Raw genomic sequence first — 19,173 nt, 5'->3', positions numbered from 1 at the left:
ACAGGAGTACTTGATTTGTGAGAAAATTTCTTAAACAGAAGTCCCAGAGATGCCATTTCAGAGGGACATTCCCAAAGTGGCCGACGGGAAGGCAGGATGAGGGTGGGACCCGCTCCTACGCCTCCTGCACCTCTAATTGCCGTTATTCTTCGGGAATATAAACACCACAAGCGAAATAAGAGAGAGCCACGAAATCCTCTGCAAAACAAGGGCAAGTGAGCAAGAGGGAGAGGAACTGCAGAGGTCGAGCGGGTTAAGGGCTTGTTCCTGACACATCACAGCCTGCTCCAGAGGGCAGTGGGCAGGGGCAGAGATGCCTGATGCCCCCTGCCCGCTCTCCTCCTGCCTGCTCCCTCCTGCCCGCTCTCCTCCTGCCTGCTCCCTCCTGCCCGTTCCCTCCTTCCTGCTCTCCTCCTGCCTGATTTCTCCTGCCCGCTCCCTCCTTCCTGCTCTCCTCCTGCCCGCTCCATCCAGCTCACCCCCCCGAGGGGCACTGCACCGACGGTTCGCCAGCTCCCCTGCGATGCACAGGGCAGATCCCCTGCCTGACGGTCTCTGTATGGTCTTACGTTAATCTATAGATAATTTTTTTTCCTTTTAAAAGCACTGCAGGGTTCCTATCTCCTGAGCCTTATTCATCCTTATAACGGGCAATATACTTATATGGAAAATACAGCTCGAAACCACGAAGCGCATCGGTTCTGCACCTCACTTACAGCGTTTGATAACAAGGAAGGGATTATCTCAGAAATGCTCTGCCCTGTAAGCCTGACCTCCAAGAAACGCTGCTGCAGAAGGAAACAGAAGCTCAAAAATTCCCTGTCTAGTCCCTGCTGGGAAGCTCCTCCACCCCCTGGCACCACTGTGCTCCCCACACCCTGCCCAGTTACTCAAACCAGTTACCCATGACCAGTTAAACACCAGGGAGGGCTTTAATAAGAAGAGGAATAAACAACTGGAAGGGGCTCGGCTGCATGTGCATCCTTCCTACCCACATCCATTGGCACGTGGGGGTGAGCGTGGCTCCGAGCACACCACGGCTGCCAGGACCAGCGGGAGGAGATCCGTGTTTCCAGGGATGTGGAGTCTGAAGAAGACACATAGAATCATGGAATCATAGAATGGTTTGGGTTGGAGGGGACCTCAAAGCCCATCCAGTGCCACCCCCTGCCCTGGGCAGGGACACCTCCCACCAGACCAGGTTGCTCCAAGCCCCCTCCAACCTGGCTTTGAATCCTTCCAGGGATGGGGCAGCTCCAATGGGGGATCCCACCTTTGGAACGAGACAGTGCCGGCCAGAAAAAACGGCTGAACTTCAAACTGGGCAAAATTTGACCTGTATGTCAGAAATGGGAGAATGAAACCTCGTATTGCTGTTGGCAGAGTGGGCGTTCTGGACCGGCCCAAAGCTCAGAGCCCGAGACTAACGGGGCTTTGCAGTTAAAGCCAGAATTATTTGTACAATCCCAGCAGGAGACAGGAATGGGTAGTGAAAGAGGGAGAAAAAGGGGGAAGAGGCATTTGTCATGGATGTCACCGAGGATGTAGATACAAGCTGGCAGCTCCTAAAGCCCTTGCGAGGACTGGGCCACGCCAAACAGGGCGGAAACAGCCCGATGAGAGGGGCAGCTGGCTCGGCTGGACCCAAGCCCCTGCCACCCTCCTGCGCCCCCACCAGCTCTGAGACCCCAGGAGCAGCCCCTGGCACGTACCCCTCATTCATTCCACGGGGTGACATCATCTTCCTCCCTCCGACACCCGGCAGGAGCATCCAGCTGACGAGGAGGAGGGCAAGTCTTTCTGCCAAGTCAGCGAGATGTTATCTGGTGAGCGCAACAGCTCCTTATTAACCGTCCTCAATCGCGTTTTAAAGGTGTGAAAAGCGCAGCCGGGACTAACGAGCATCTCCCTTTGCAAGACCAGCTGGTTCCACTTCACCCCCCGGCTCATCTAACACCGCTGTCGGAATTAGTAACTTCAGCTGCAACCGGACATTTTCCTGGCTTGAAATGGAACCCTTCTGAGCAGCTGCCATCCTGGCCCTCGCTGCCAAACCCGGTGTGATAAAGACGGGATTTACTTTTAGGATGTAAATCCCAGGGCAGGGCAGAGCAGAGTCAAGGCTGCTGCCGCTGGAGCTGCCCCTTGGACAGACCACCTTGGCCTTTCCGCCGCTATTTACCCAACTAGACGCTCCATATAATATATCACAAGTATCTGTTAGAAAAATAAGAAACTAAAAAGCAGCCGAGCATTTCTAGATCTTCAACTAAAAAGGCAGAAATGACAGTATTTCTGAGAGCAGCCGAGACCATCACTGACGGCAACCACGGGTTAACTCTGTGGCCAGGAGGAAGCTCAGCTCCGCCAGGATGGCACATGTTTACCCATGACGTAAAGCACTGTATTTTATAGGAAAATAGACCCATTCTGGAGCACAGGTTTTTGCCCCTGTACGAGTTAAACCGGCCGGGATTCGGGGTGCTAGGGCGGCCACCGCATCACCCATGGGAGCACCCGCAGCCTCTTTGCCGGGCTTCCCCCGAGCTCTGCTGGGAGAATAACAAAATGCCAGCGTCTCACAGCTCCTCTGTGCCCCGCAACATAAAAGCGGAGTACGGCTGCAAAGAGTTCTTGGGCTTTCACAGCCCGCAACTCACTCCCCCGACATGCTCTCTGTGTGCCTTCAGGGGGGTCTTTCTATAAATAAAAGAAGTTTATTCTAGCTGCCAGCTTCACACGGCATCCAGAAACCAAGAGACTCTCCCCTGAATTCCTAACCAGGTTCTGCTGCCCGTTACACCTGGCTCATCTCCCCGACAGCGCAGGGACACGGCTCCCCAAATCAGAAAGATTTGTTCTTATGGTAATTTGACTACTGAAGCAGGGTCCGGTAAAGTTCCCATCACTCCTACTTACTGACAACTCCACAAAAGTTTATTAAAAAAAAAAAAAAAGAAGAAAAGCAAACCTAAACAATTTATTTTTGCTGCAGAGATCTGCATTCTGCGTGGGTGCAGGGAGCAGAGCTGCTGAATAAGGCTGTGTCATGTTTACGTAGTTATTTTTTAGAGTGGAAAAAGTGACTTAAATTCTGTGAGGAACCAGCAGCATCTGAAGGTCTATTTACTTCTCCTCACGTGCTTTCGCTTACGTGTGTCACAGCTGATCATTGCTGAGGCTGTTTGCAGTTTTAAGGGATTATTTATTCCAAAAACCCCCATCCTGTTTGATACATCGGTGATGCTGCACTGGTTTGCCTGCTGCTGGACGTGGAATTGGGGTGGTGAGGGACTTCAGAGGAGAGCACGGGGATGGGGCAATGGGGAGAAGGTGCTGTCCTTCACATGGTGTGTCCTGGCCACCAGCACCATGGCCCCAGCGAGCCATCATCCCTCTCTGCCCACCAGCCCGGGGCTCCCCCAGCTCGGGCCAACCCCAGGGAGAAGCCACCGATGGAGGCTCTTCTGCAAATATATATTAATACTTGAAATTTATCTTGTTTTCAGGCAGGGAAGGAGAAAACGCTGCTCAAGCTTTAACTGGGATGCCTAATGAAGATTTATTCTGGTCCTGTAAATCAAAAGCACATGGGAATAGCCTCTCTTCCTCAGATTAACTGGGTTATTTTTTTCATGACCACTAGACCTTAGATCTGCTCCTCATGTCTTTCCATGCCCACGGAGGGCAAGAAATAGCCATACTTGGTCAATGAGAAAATAAAGTAAAATGCAAATTGACACGTGATGACTAAATCCAAGTTTCCCAAAGCTATTATTTCCCTGAAGGCAGAGTCCCTGGGTGAAGGAGCAGCAAGCAGCAGGAGTCGGGGCTGGCCGGGCAGGATGGCCAACAGACCCAAAGGGTGGGGAGACACCGTCCAACATGGGCAGTGCCATTGGGCTGGTTGCATCTCCTTGAGAAATTGGGTCAAAATGCCTGCTAATATTTCATTTTGAAGGAGTAACAGATGGTATTTCCTTCATCATGTGATACTTTTTTCCTGCATTCCTTATTTTTGACTTGGTTTGCACCTACAAAGCAAATTCCTGGGGCAACCAGCAAAGGCGTTGACTTTGTGGAGGGAGCCACTCTGAATGACCACGCCAGCACAAAACCCAGCAGACACCCACCAGCACGTGGACCCATCCTGCTTTGACAGGACACCAACGCTGTCAAGGAGTGGGCTCCAAATGCTGAAACAAGCCCTGGAGAAGCTTCGCTCTTTGGCTGCCCGTGGTGGGGTACGTGTCTGGCCCCACCACCTCCCCCAGGGAGAGAGAGAAGCATTACAGGACATATCACATATAGAAACATAGAACGGTTTGGGTTGGAAGGGACCTTAAAGATCATCCAGATGATGTGACATGATCCCAGAAGCCCTGTCAGGTTGTCCTTCGGTGGCAGCAAAGGAATTAAAAAGGGCAGAGGGGGGATTAAATTGAGTGCTCAGAGCCAACGCTGGGAAACATCACTGCAAAGACGTGGCCAAGGACTTTAAAAAAAATAAGCGTCCGGCTTTCATGTTCTAGTCTTATTTGGTCCTGTCTGCACGTTCATATGCACAGGAGTGCAGGCTGGCCATTCTGTGGAGCCGCAGTGCAAAAATGCTGCCCATCTCGTTACCCCCCCTTCAAAACAGCCCCGCACAACACGAAATTACTGTGAGGAGAGAAAGCGAAACCCTCGTGGTTCCATCCACCTCCTCCTGTCAGTTGATCTTCTAAACTGTAACACATTAGTTGTTCAGCTTTGCAAACAACTGTAAAAGCAGCAGCAAGTCGCAGGTAGGAAGCCAGCCAGAAGCACCCAGTATTATACCCAACAGCTAATTTAAGACTGAGGATAATGCCTATTTTAAGCACTAAAAGGTGACTCTAACAAGGATGTGTAACAGCACCCACCTCTGGTTTGGCCGTGGCCAGATCTAAGGGCTCGGAGCGGCCGCCCACCCAGCCGGCACAGCAGAGGGCTTCAAACAGTGCAGGGGACACAGAGGAGACGCAGAAATACAGCAGAGAAGAAGCAGAGAAGAAAAATACACAAAGCAAACACCCATGGAGGAGTCGGTTATCTGCAGTGCTACACCCCACCTCGGAGCCTCCACAGGTATGAATGGCAGAGCCACAGAGCAAGGTGCTTTTCTAAAAGGATTTTAAAAACCGCAATCTGAAATCTGTTGTTTTTCACAACCACACAACCGAGTTTGAAAACTTCCCCCGCCGCAGCTGAAGCGTGTGTCTACGCTAGAAACACAGCGCTTTCTGGTTCTCGTTTTGCCACGTTCTCTGCAAGGGCAGGATAAAGAAACCCGGCGTTTATTTAGAGACAGATCCCCCTCCCCGGGGCTGCGGTGGCCCCTCCAGCCCCGGTCCCCAGCGCCGTGACAGCTCCTGGCATGGGACAGCCGTCCTGCTGACTCACCGAGTACAACTCCCGCCCAGAGCAAAGTTTTTCCATAAAAATAAAAACCAGCCCTAATAAATAAACGCATTCCCATAGTAAAACCCCAACTGGTGGCTGGGAAGGAAGAGCCTTCTCCCTCCAGCACAAGCATCTCCCTCCTGGGTGGGGAAGGAGGATCAGGCTGGAGGGAAGGGAAGTGTGAGCGGGACAGAGTTGTCCCCGGGAGGGGTGATGGCAGGGAGGTGGGGAGACATCGTCCCCAGTGTGGCCACAGCCATAAGGCTGGGGAAGAAGCCACACGCTCATCCGGAGGATTGAGGAACCGGCTCAGCTCCCCGGGGAGCAGACCTGGGGGATCCACCACCATTCAAATGGGAGTCGAGAGGCTTCTGTAAACAAAAGCTCAACCAAGCGGCTCTGCTTTCACAGGCAGAGCTCATGATTTTTAGCATTGCACATTTAAAGGCAACCTTCGAATGTGTTGCTGCTCGGCACAGCTAAAGGAAAACAAGGAAACCCCCAGACTCGCAGCCCTCACTGTGTGTGCTCCAACAAGCCTCCCACTGAGATAACTGGAGCAGTTTCCACAAAAGCATCAGTTTTCAGCTTAATAAGAAGCAAGAACATCAACAAAACAAGCCAACTCCTTTCCCTGCAGTTTCCCAAAGCGCTTTTGCGGAGGGCGAGCAGTTGTGCCACCGCTCCCGTGTGGTCAGCAGCCACCGTGCCCAGTGTCACACTGGGGACACCCCACTTGGGCTCCACCGCGGCTTAGAGGATGCGGTGGAAGCAGCGAATCCAGCTGCAGCCTGTGGGGAGGAGGAAACAGAGGGGCTGAAGTGACAGCTACACGTGCTGCTTAAAAAGGATAAAAGGAAGTCAGACGCTTCGGTTCTCATTGCGAGATTGGATTAAAGATATTTGATTTACATATTTGAGGTTATAGAGAAGAAAATATTTGCCTCGTGGTTCCTGTGCAACCTGCTCTGGGTGACCCTGCTCTGGCAGGGGGTTGGAGGAGATGATCTCCAGAGGTCCCTTCCAATCCCATAGCATTCTGTGATTCTGTGGTTATTCACCTTAAGACTCACTTTTCAACCTTTAGCTCAACACGGACTGACAACTTCGGTACTCCTGCGAGTGTAAAAATGATCACATAATCAGTGGGTTTGAGGAAAAGCACCAAAAGCCACAAACACTGTGAGAGCCGTCGGAGCTGCCGGTGCTACCCTGCTGCTCGCTGCTTCCCTGCGCAAAACTGCAAACGCCCCCGAACTGGTGGCAAGGAAATGGTTTCGCTGCTGGTCTGCTCAAGTAATTCCCGAGCAACAGGAAGATGCCTCCATTCCTCAAAGACCCACATGGCCTTAACTGATTCATTCTGCTGAAGTTCTTTACGATTTCCTTTAAAAGAGAAATTATTAGGACGAGGCAACTCTTGGAATCTGAAAAACTGCAAATTTGGCAAACAATTCCTTTAAGGTCACAGCAAGACTCGGGCTGACAAACCTTGCTGTACTATAAGTCACATCATTTTTTTCCCCTTGAAGGACAAATAAACTCTAAACATCCTGTTGGGGGAATGGTATGTGACCGACTTCCAGAGCTTCCACCGACAGTGTGGGCATGAGATGCCGACGCATCTTCCCTCGGTACGTAACATGCAGCACGCACACCCTGCATTGAGAGGTGTCCTACCTGTTGGGTGCTCTATTCTGCCACCACCACACTCCTTGCAGGCGTGTTCTCAGGGCAGGCAGACCCCCAGGGACCCTCAGGGCCGAACCGAGCCTCACACCCTGCTCCCAGCACCCAGGCCGGGCTGGCTTGGTGCCCGTGCAGCTCCCGGATTTGGCGGCAGTGATGGAGAGGAGAGAGGCAGAGCGGATGGATGGCAGCCAGAGCCCGTCCTCTGTTCACCCGCGCACTCCCGCAGGCAGCAGCGTCTGAACTTACCTTCCTGCCCCCCCCAAATTGCCGCAGGCAGGGGCTCACACCCCCCTACACCCCCCCAAGCCCCAACCCCTGCTGCCAACCAACCCACCCAACAGCAACCAGTTTCACCATCTCTACCAGTGCCCGCCCTGGCACTCAGCCATCTCCAGCCCTTAGCAATCCCTCCGCCGATAACCAAAAGGAAAAATATCTCTGTTTGCTCTCAAGGGACCGGCGGTTTCTATGGTTGAGTGGGAACTGGAAGTGTTGGGAGCCTGTGGGAGGACCGGAGGGGTGGGAAGGAAGGTCTCCCTTAATCACAAAGGTCGCTCCATTCGGCGAGGCCATAAAGGGCCGTGGCGGGAGCAGAATTCCTCCTGCCTATCCGCGGGGATGGAGGGGCGTGCCGAGGAGCCCAGGGGGAAAAATTGGCTTCGGCTTGCAAGGACTGTGACGGCTCTTGAAGATCTGAGCGGATCTTCACATGCAGGAGGAGGGGAGGTTCTGTGGGAAAATGCTATCGGGCCCGGCAGAGCCGCGGCAGGAAGGAAATTCCCCCAGCAGAGCCGGCCATCGGCGCGAGGGCTCAGCTGTGTCAAGTTCAGGGGACTTCATAAATAACTCAGCCCTCCCCAGGGAGTCATTGCTAAGGTCGCTATTTTTTCCCTTGAACTTTCCAGATGAAGGAAGCAATAGCAGGAGCAATGGCACAGATTTGGCCGGAGATCAACTGTACTGACAACACTCCCAGAATTTAACTCAGAAGAAAAGTCCTTTGTGTTTGCCGGAGTTATCACCAGATGGGTCGAGCAGTTCAAGCAGCAACACGGAGCTCTGCCCCAGAAATACTCCACATGTGCAGGATAATCAGAGCTGAAACCCGTCAGCAGATATAACACCCAGTAACTAATTCCACCGCTTAGACAGAGTTAAAAATGCAGGGCACATGCTAGGCACCCATTAAAAATTAAAACATTAAATCGTATTCCTCAACAAACTGCTGGGATCCAGAGTAAGAAACAGCCCTGATTAAAGATTAAGGAGGGAGAGCCTATAAAACACTAATTACCACTGTACTTACAGTGAATTTGGCCTGTTGGGTTTAATTACTTCTAGCTCAAGATCACTGGAGTTGAGGCTGGGCTGGGGAGCGCTGTTGGAGTTGAGGAAGCTGTTTACGTTTGAAGAGATGACGGATTCCAGGCTGGAGTTGATGATGCTGTTCCTGTTCTCCTCTGAAAAAACAGCAAAGACCAAGAACCATCAGCCACCGCTCACAGCCGCCGTCGCACACAAAAGTAAAGAGCAGACTGCTGCAATCGGGCGTTCCTGATAATATTATCTGCCAAATAACAATATTTGCCCTAATGCAAATAGGGCAGGCTCTTACCAGCCCCCAGAAGACAGGCAGTTTGTTTACAGTCATGTTTTCTAGATATTATACATTAAACTATAAGAAATGCCAAGTAGTCTCTCTACTTTTTCTTAAGATGCAGCTACATTTTAAATGAACACCATTTTTAGTAAGAAAATATTCATTTTTCTCAAGGCATTAACAATTTATATTCCCAAAGACATCCCAAGTACCACACAACCTGAAAAAAATTAAAATGCAAAAGATGTGCAGGAATGGATTTCTCTGTGAGTGAAACCAGCTGCCACGGGAGTGTGCCTGTGTGTGACAGAGCAGGGTCGGATTTTAGGACAAGAAAAGGACAGATCGCCCGGCTAAGGTTTATCTCAGCAAAAAAATGCTTCAGCCTAGGATTTGACATCAACGACTGTCGCTCTTTTCTGGCCAGGGCAGCTCTGGGTCAGAAACCTGGTGTTACATCTGGTCTGAAATAGTGCCCGGTGCCTGCTGCGGCGGTGGTGCCGGCTCCCCTGCGCCGGGGAACGCTCTGCTGGCAACCTGGAGGCTCCTCAGGGCTTCTCCTTTCCCGTGATCATAACCTGCTAAGAGATTCATTCCCCTCTTATTTGTGTAACTTCAGCAGCGAGGAGTGAAAATATTATGCATCCTAAGCTGACATCCGCAGCGTGAGCTCCCTCCTCAGCTCTGCGCCGAATTACCTAAAATCACATTAATTCATTTTCCTAAGGTGCCTTTTCCGTATAAGCAGTAATTGTAATTGTGAGAAGCAATTATCATCACTGATGGCACGGAAAGCAGCCCCGTTGCAGAGAACTGCTATTTCTGTGATGATGCTTTCCTGAAAGACAGGCACCTGCTGGAAAAATGAGTCTTATTTTAGTGATAAATCATTCAAAGAAATTATTTTTCCAGTGCACACTAATACGATCAAATTACTACCAAAAAGCACACAGTGATAGGGAATCCCATATCCTCAATCCCTTTGAATTGTACACCTCTGCTTGCATTAGAAGGAGAACATGTAATGCTCATCCGTGTCCTGCACACACTTAAAGAAGGATAAAAGAGTGCAAGAGGACCTCCGGGGATATTCTGCCCCTCGGCTCCGCTCTGGGGAGAGCCCCCCACCCAGTGCTGCCTCCAGCTCTGGGGCCACCAACAGCAGAAGGACATGGAGCTGTTGGAGCGGGGCCAGAGGAGGCCACGGAGATGCTGGGAGGGCTGGAGCCCCTCTGCTGGGAGGACAGGCTGAGAGAGTTGGGGGGGTTCAGCCTGGAGAAGAGAAGGCTCCGGGGAGACCTTAGAGCCCCTTCCAGTCCCTCAAGGGGCTCCAGGAAAGCTGGGGAGGGACTCTGGATCAGGGAGGGGAGCCATAGGAGGAAGGGGAACAGTTTTAAACTGGAAGAGGGGAGATTGAGCTGAGATGTGGGGAAGAACCTCTTTGCTGTGAGGGTGGTGAGAGCCTGGCCCAGGTTGCCCAGAGAAGCTGTGGCTGCCCCATCCCTGGAGGGGTTCAAGGCCAGGTTGGAGGGGGCTTGGAGCAACCTGCTCTGGTGGGAGGTGTCCCTGCCCAGGGCAGGGGGTGGCACTGGGGGGGCTTTGAGGTCCCTTCCAACCCAAACCATTCTATGACTACGATTGATCTCCAATAAGCCACCAAGGGAAGGAGCAGCACATACACTTCTCTGTCCCCTCCTCTCTTCCTCCAACATACCGAGCTGGACGTTTTGCCCAGCGCTGGTTTCCAACTCCCCACTGTCTGACATGCCAAAGGGAACATACAAAGCATCTCGTCAGCTTTGAGCCACCCGGTGGCTCACACACACCACAAGCCATGCTTCCCCTAAGCCAGGTCAGGACAGTTCATAAAGAAGAGTGATTTCCCTGGAGACGCAGGGCCTCCGATAGGGCTTGCAAAAGCCCACCTGGGACTCAGGGCATAAGCACTTTGTGATGAAAAATATTATCCAGGAAGGTAAGAGGCAAAAAGTGAAGAAAAGCAGAGCCCTGACCTCCAGTTATTGACAGGCAGATGCGGGAGCCAGCAGATGAAATAAAACAGAAATTAAGCTCCCAATGGACCTAAAAACCCCAAAAGGCCAATCCAAATGACTCCTTTCTTTTTTCATCTGCCAGTACAGGTTTAACAGTGCTGTGGGAGACCACCTCTGTAGCGTATCGGGGTGGGAGAGCCCACTCTGAGCCCCCCGTACCCATGGTCGTGGGGAGCGGGGAGCCGAGCCAAGGGACTGGGGTCTAACACTACGGCTGATTATTTCCAAACGTCTTCTGCCCAAGGCTGAAGTCCGAAAATAAGCTCGGTAAGCCTAAGAAATCAGTGTCAATTGTCTGCCTAATCTCCGAGCGAGCTGCCAGCCAACATTGAATTAAAGTCCCTATCAGCCAAGAAACTGGAAGTGTTTCATCTAAAGAGGAAGGGAGATGAATGGCTCCATCTGAAACTCCTGCTTTATTTTATTTCCTCCTTTTTAAAAGGCTGATACTGTATTTGGCTTTGTGTTTTCAAAAGCTTATGTGAAGGATTCTTGGCTGTGGCAGTAAGTCGGGCAGAGCGGTGGGAGCCTCCCCGAAGCCTCCGGCGTCTGGGGGCTCTCCCCCAGCAAAGCCCACACCGTCCTGACAAAAGCTCTCTGCACAACAAAATATGAGCAAAGTGCCCAAACGCTGCTTATGATGAAGAACTGATTAGGAACAAAATGGTGTGTTTGCTGTGCTAATGACTTGTTTCACAACATCCACTCAGCTCCTGGGTCAGTTGTGGACAAAAATGTGAACATTTAACAAGGAAATAATCACTGTAATTACCTAGTCTTTTACATGATCTTGTCTGTTGAACATTGCAATTTTTGACTCACACAGAGCTTTGTCTGATGAATTTTAGTGAAAATTTTAGAAAGATATTTGCCTTTGATAGACAGATTTCAAGTAATGGAAAATTCACTGTCCCACTTAACTTCTTCTTACGGTTAAATTGCTCTCGGTCTTAAAAAAAGTGCACTCGTTTCCATTTTGAAGGTGTCTAGCTTCAATTTCCAGCTGTTAGATCCTACTGCGTCCTTGTTTCATAGCCAGATGACTCCTGCAGGATGCCTTCCCTGTTCCCGTTGGGCTGGGGGCTCCTCTGGGCCATCTCTACCTCTCCCAATCCCTGCTTTCAGGCACGAGCACCAAAGCGAGCACCTATTCTAGGGCTCCCGTCCCTCACCCCCAACCAAGAGAGTCGCCGTCAAAGGACAGAGGTGCTCCCACCAAACTTCTTCTGTGTCACAGCAGAGACATTTCCGTGTCACTGTTCAGGACACGATGCAGACGTGGCGCTCGCCTCGAGCTGCTGTCCAAGCCCTCGTCCTTCAGCCTTGTCCCATCCCCAGACCAGTAAGAAAGGAAACCCCACATTATTCTTCAACTGGCACACGCACAGGGACGGCAAACGCCGAATAAAATGGGGATGGCTTCACACAGCCACAGGAGATCGCAGGCTGTCGGGAGGAACACTGAGAAAACGTTGCTTCGTGTGGGAATAAACAAGAGCAGAAATAAATAAATGAACTCTGTTCCTCTTCCAGGCAAGGGGAGGACGGTACGTGAGGGCTCCGGCAGCCGGGCGACTCCGGAGCCTAACGAGCAGCTGCTTAGTTAGCAGCAAATAAATGACCTGAGCTGAAACTTTTCAAAAAGCAGCTTTTGATATTTGAGGCTCCAGGGAGGGTGGAGCGACAGACTATTTCCAGAGCACGCTTTGGTGCTCCCCCTGCTTCCTTAAACCCCCGTGTATCGCCATGACATCCTCCCAAATGAGAGTGCCTGGTAATTAACAGTAACTCAATCAGAGGTCGAGGAGCCCACGTGTTTCGAGAGTCAGCAAAGCACACGGCCAGCGGCTCCATCCACCCACAGCCTGGGGAGATGGGATCACTCCAGCCTCGTCCCGCTCCTCGCTCCTCCTGTCACTTGTTCTGCTCACCAGGTCACTCTCCCGCTTTTTGAGCAAACTGGGACAGTTTGGGCCACCGGCCAGTGCCAGGAACAGCCTTGGGAGGGCACGGCCAGCAGGAAGGGGAGAGCTGGGAACCGGGCTGACGCTGTAACGTGAAGCAACAGCCCGAGCAGAGACATTTCTGCTGCCCCAGGAGCAGGGATGGGGCTCTGACCCTCTCACCGAAATATCTGGAGCAGCAATTAGTGACAGAGATGGAAAGATGATCTTCAGCATTTTCACCCTGCCGCGGTACATAATCCTCAGAAAAACGCAGGACCCCCCCCGGCTGCATTTTCGTGCCTGTAAAAGGCAAAGTGCCCGTGGGCAGCCCAGAAGGGTCGCCCTTTGGGGACGCCGGCGGGTGCCCACCCTCGCCGCGGGTGCGGGAGCCGATGACGGGGAGGATGGGTCTCGGGGAACATGAGAAGGGGAGGGCGCAGGGACCCGCCAGGTGGGGAAGGGACAGCAACACTTTATACTGTGCTAAGGCAGCCACAATCCAGGCCCCCGCTTGAGGGCTGGGATGCCAGGGAATCTTCACACTCCCCATCAGTGTGACAGCAGAGGAAACCGAACCCTGTCAGGGGAACCGTCTCTTCCATCAACACCAGTAAAATCCCATGGGGATGGCACGGGAATTACACTCCATTATAACAATTAGGGCCAAAACTTCGTCAGGAGCCATGGCTCGGGACACTTACGCTTCTCATTGGGCTGCGGTGTGTGGAAGAGCGTCAGGGGTCTCTCGCTGCAGGAGGGAGGCTTGGAGTCCGTGCTCTTCTTGCGCGATAACAGCAGCTGCGAGTTCGACGGCGGAGTCTCTGGCACCGTGTTAAATATCTGTTAAAAATAATTAACAAGTTGTTCCTTGAAGAGAAGAGAAGAGCTGCCCCTCCGAAGAGAAGAGCTGCCTACCTGCCTGGTTTGCACCGCTCCGCAGAGCAGCGCCTGAGGAAGACACGCATTCCACAAGGCAACATTTTGGGTCCAATTTCCTAAATTCCTCATTCCCACCCTGTCTGCACTCCTTTTCCCTATTCTGCACCCAAGATGCATATTGCAAGATGTGAAGAACCCCGATACTCGAGCTCTCTGCTGAGTTTGTGAGGGTGGGGGGTGCCCCAGCAGGTGATGGCGAGAGCCCCCCGGGGAAGACAAAATTGGTTTGTTCCCCCCACATCCCCCCACAGCCCAGCCCTCGCACCCCCCCGATGCCCACCAGCCCAGGAAAGTCTTTGCCGCTTCCAGCCACAGCCATCGGAAAACTGAGTCATCACATTTTTCTCAAGGGGACGGAATTTTAAAACTGCATGAACCTAAAGAGCAGCAGCTTTGTTTGCTGGTGGTGGGTTTTGGTAATTTATTGTTTCTTTTCTGGAGCCCCAGGCGCAGCCACCCGCAGCGTTGCCTCAAGACCAGCTCTCCCGAGGTCTCCCTTCGCTAGAGCACATCAAACACCACCCCTCGGTGTCTTTCCCTGCTCTACCTGTCCCTGCCACAGCCGACTGGTCCTGCCTTGCAGAAAGCCATCAGATGCCGCCTGCCAGCCAGCGGGAGCGGCTGCCAGCGGTTAATTGGTTTGTTTCATGTAACAACAACAAAATCCTCACACACACACACACACACGAACCCTTCATGCCCGTTTCTACAAATAAACGCTAAAGAGCCAAGAGGCGTTAGCCAAAAATTGTCATGTCACATCTCTCCCCGAAAGCACGGAGGGGCGGGTGGGAAGGGCTGTCCTTATGGCCCTGGGAGAGGAACTAATGAACCGTTCTCAATGAATCAAACACCTCGTGGCTCAGGACATCGTTCCTGAGCCTTTTTATCCGTAGGGATGTGCTGTCCAGGCTCAGGTCTGGCATTGGAGCACGCAGACAGGGTGAGGCGCAGGCAGCGGCAGAAAATCACCGCACCCGACTCCTGCACCCACGGCCCCAGCCCCGGGAGCAGTTGACCCTGTGCAGAGCCAGGAATGCTGCGAAACCCATGGAGTCCCACGGCAGCCCTTCCCAGAGAGCTCACCGAGCTCCTTCACACGTGCCCCCTGGGCTCATGGATGAGCGGATGGAGAAGCAGCCCCAGCACTGCTCGTTTCCACCCCGCTCCCCTGCCCGTGGCCATCCCCACCTCCAAAGCGGCTGTTTCCCACGCCCCCCACAGAATCACAGAATCGCCCAGGTTGGAAGGGACCTTTAAGATCATCTAGTCCAACCTTAAAAAAAAAAAAACAAACAAAAAAAAACCCCCACCAACATTAAACCGTATTCCCAAGCACCATGTCAACTCGTCTTTTGAATATCTCCCGGGATGGTGCCTCAACCACTGCCCTGGGCAGCCCATTCCAAGGCTTGATAACCCTTTCAGTGAACAAATTTTTCCTAATATCCAACCTGAACCTCCCCTGGGGCAACTTGAGGCCATTCCCTCTTGTCCCATCACCTGTTCCTTGGGAGAAGAGACCGACCCCCCCTGGCTACACCCTCCTTTCAGGGAGTTGTAGAGAGCGAGAAGGTCTCCCCTCAGCCTCCTTTTCTCCAGGCTGAACACCCCCAGCTCCCTCAGCCGCTCCTCACAAGACTTGTGCTCCAGACCCCTCACCAGCTCCGTCGTCCTTCTCTGGACACGCTCCAGCACCTCAATGCCACGGGGCTTTGGGGGCCAGCAGCTCCCCAGTCCCTTGCACGGCTGCTGCACTCCGCTCCCTGCATCCCACCAGCCCTCCCAGCATCCCACCAGTACCTTCCAGCCCTCCACCAGCCCCCCCAGCACCCCACCATCCCATTTCGAAGGGCTATTCACAGCGCATTGCTTACCAGGCTGAAAGACGACACAGCTGCACATTTTGCAGGGGCCTGTCCCCGCCGCGGGAACCCCTGCCGTGTGTGCTCAATGCAGCTTCTCCGGGGCAGGATCCTCAGCATGGGGGGGCCAAAATCGGTACCAGGGACCCCTTGCCTGCCCTGGGCTCCCTTCCTCGTACCCAGCACTGCCACGGCCGGCTGTAACGCGCTCTTGCTTTCAAATTGCTTTGCAATAGTAAATTCTACTTGGGATATATAATGAAATATATAAATCAAGCAAGATAAAAGTATTGATTTATGAATTGCATTTTATGCAATGATTTCCCACAGCACAATTGAAAATAAACTTTCAGGTTTTCATTTCCTATTTTTATTTTGGATCTTTAATATGAGAAGATATATATGCTCTTAAGTTATGAACTCAATGACTAAAACCAGCCTCAGCTCACGAGGAGGTCACATTTTTAAATGCAGCTGGAATGTCGCTACGAGACAATTGTACTGAAAAGCTTCAGCACCTGAGATCTTGCACGCTCCAACTTACCGAAACCAACTTTGGATTTCAGCTTAAATGCCTGGTCAGCCCAAACCCCCCCCCACTGCAGATGGCCCGACCCCCACGCTCTCTGGCTGTGCTGGTGGAGGCCGGGAGATGCACGGGAGGCAGGGGACGCAGGGGACACGGGGCTCGCGGCTCGGGGTCCCCGCAGCCGGGACGGGCCCCTGCAGCGTCTACAGCTGTGCCGCATTTTGGCACAGAAAGTATTGCATTGCCAACGGCTCTTCGAACCAGGACCAGCGAGCTGGCCCTCTCCTGCTGGGAGGGCTGGTGGGGTGTGGGAAGGGTTGTTGGGATAATGGGGAGGGCTGGTGGGGTGTGGGACGGATTGTTGGGGTGCTGGGAGGGCTGTAGGAGTGTTGTAGGGGCTGCTGGGGTGCTGGTGGGGAGCCGAGGATGGCTATTGGGGTGTGGGGAGGGCCATTCCCACCTCCAGAGCGGCTGTTTCCCACGCTCCCCACGGGACTTTGGGGGCCAGAAGCTCCCCAGCCCCTTGCATGGCTGCTGCACCCCACTCCCTGCATCCCACCAGCCATCCCCAGCACCCCAACGATCCCCCCAACACCCCTCTCAGCACCCCACCAGCCCTCCCCACAGAATTTCTGCGTGTCTGGCCCCAGCTCCGACCACGGGAGCGGTTGACTCTGCGCAGAGCTGGGCACTGCGAAACCCACGGATGGATTTATGGGGTCCCAGGGCAGCCCTTCCTGGGGAACTCCTCACCCATGGACCAAACCGGTGCCCCAAGCCCCCTAGGGCATCTCCCCCGAGCTGCCGGCAGAGATGGGGAGCAGAAGCCATGCGGAGGCGGAGGGAGGGCTATGAAAAGCCGTTCTCCCTCCCACCTCCGAGCGGCACAAAGCACACGGGGCTAAATTTAGCCGCTCACAGCGGAGAAAAGTCAATTAGCAGCCACATTAAAAAAGGCACAACGCTGATTTTGAAGGTCTAAGGAGAGACCCCAAGCACTGTAAGACAAATAGCTCGCTGTAGATGTGACTTTGCCATTATTGTGTGCCGGGAAACGGCACAGATCCCTTCAGCAGCAAAGGAAACCCGCACCGCTGGCCCAAAGCCTCCTTCTCCACCTCTCTCAGCTCAGACATCGCCCGCACAAAACCCCTCCTCCCCTTCACAGGGAAATTTCTCAGGTTTGTTTCACTTTTTTAATTTAACAAGAATAGCCGAGACGTGCTCCTCGCTGCGCAAACCTGTTGTGTAGCTCTCCCAGTCACAGAGCCCAATTAGCGGGGAGAGAGAGGCAGTTTAATAGCCGGAGTGGGAGAGGAGCAGCCAGGATTCATAAATCACATTTACAGCCCTACCACGCTGGCTCCCTCGGCCCCACGCAAGCAGCAGTTTTGCAGCTCCACACCACCTTCTCCCCACCCGAAAAATGGCAAAGACTCAGCAGCGCCTCCTCCCTGATTAGTTAAAAGGCTTTTTAAAATCCCTCTCCCACCTCTGAATGAAACACATCCAGGTGCTGCCACATCCTTTACCCTGCACCTCTTCCGGAGAGACCACAGCCCCATCCCAGCGCTGAGGACCGGGGCCATCTCCCTGGGCAAGGGGAGGGATGAGGCTCAGGCTCTCTCCGTGGGGGCCAGAGGAATCTCTCCCCGCTGCCGGGGCTGCTGGTGGGGCTGGGATGGTGCCCCCTCCATCGCAGCCCTCCTTCCCTCCCCGCACCCCGGCCGGCACTGCAGGATCGCCTCCTGCTTGGTGCTGATTACCCCATTTATTAGCAGGCTGTGTCTCCTACACGGCCTGGCTAAATCTGCCGACAGCATCCCTAAACATTTCAGGTAATTACAGGAAAGAATAAAACGAAGACGAGGCGGCACTGAGGGCTTTGACTTTAGTATTAGTCCTTGCCACTTCCTGAGGCTAGTGTTTGGGTCTGCGAAATTCCCCGCATAAACTGCTCTCCTATTCATCATCAATACTGGATGCATTAACGTTTCACCTGGTCAAGCTTTTGTCTGGAGGGAACATCACCAAGACAGTAAATCGATCTCTTAATTTTGTAACACCTCAGAACAGCGGCCTTTTCCAGAGAGCTATAAAAATTTAAGCTCTGGAAAAGAACATGGATGGACACCTGCGATTGTCAGATGCAATAGTATTTCAATATTACTTCTGGCTAACGTTTAATTTTTAAATCAGAAGTATGGTGCTAAATAGCAATCACTTGGGTAACCAGGCACACAACCCAGTACCCGTAGTTTTGTTTGCACGGGAGGCACTCTTGGTTTGCCTGTTGTGGCAACGTCCAGAGCCAAAGAAGAAAAATCATTTTATGCATTTAATTCTATATAATCGGGATATATTTTAGAACACATTCCCTTAATGTATTGGATTCACAATACATTACACAGAAATTCACAATTCATAGAAAAGGCTGAGAATCGCTAATGGATAAATCCTGGGCAGTAGCAGTTTGACAGTTCCCGGGGTGGCGCTGGGCAGAGCTGGGCACCTCTTTCAGAGGCGTTCCTCCCGCTTGCTGCTTCGCAGTATCTGACAGGAAGACACCGGGCGACCGGCACCGCAACCTGCACCATCCTCCTCTGAAACTTGTACGGCTTCGGGATGAATGTTTTTCCCCAGGGATAATCTCAGGCGGGAGATGAGCCCAGTCTCAGGTGGGGTGATGGCAAACGCAGGCAGGCGAGTGGGGAACGCTGACTTACCCCCCCAAACCCTCCCCACTGCCCCGGCAATCAGAGAAACCTCCCGAAACGGCTGGGGAAACAATCTGCCAGCAGTTCTTCAGACCAAGAGATGTTATCACCAAGCCACCAAGCCTGGTTGAGGTTTTGCTTTTTTTTTGGTTACACAATGACAACAGTAATTTTGCCCGGAGAGGCATTCCACTTACCTGGGGGAAATACACTGCGATACAGACAGTTGCTGATTGCCGGGAACCATTCAAATCAATTACATTTTCCCTGCGAATGTACTCAATCACAAACAGTGTCTGTGAGTCACCGCTGTAAAACAATATAAAGCAGCAGCAGCAGCAGAAGCGCAGGCGACTTGCGTGTTGCTAATCACCTTCGTCAGCTCCTGCGGGAGCCTTCAACGAGCT

The 19,173-nt window shown here is 52.7% G+C and overlaps 1 protein-coding gene across 1 annotated transcript in view; it reads right to left on the bottom strand.

Annotated features, from left to right (window-relative positions):
* ARHGAP26 (Rho GTPase activating protein 26) overlaps positions 1 to 19,173 on the bottom strand; it is a 137,840-nt gene that overhangs the window by 21,771 nt on the left and 96,896 nt on the right. Inside the window, exons 19-20 of the mRNA XM_074156467.1 lie at positions 13,418 to 13,556; positions 8,423 to 8,576 (exon numbers count right to left, since the gene is read on the bottom strand). Of these exons, the coding sequence (XP_074012568.1) occupies positions 8,423 to 8,576; positions 13,418 to 13,556 (293 nt within the window). The remainder of the gene's footprint in view (positions 1 to 8,422; positions 8,577 to 13,417; positions 13,557 to 19,173) is intronic.

The sequence above is a fragment of the Numenius arquata genome, chromosome 11, assembly GCF_964106895.1.
Source record: "Numenius arquata chromosome 11, bNumArq3.hap1.1, whole genome shotgun sequence".
Lineage (NCBI taxonomy): Eukaryota > Metazoa > Chordata > Aves > Charadriiformes > Scolopacidae > Numenius > Numenius arquata.
Note: the sequence above shows the minus strand (reverse complement) of the source record. Positions and strands in the feature narration are given on the sequence as shown.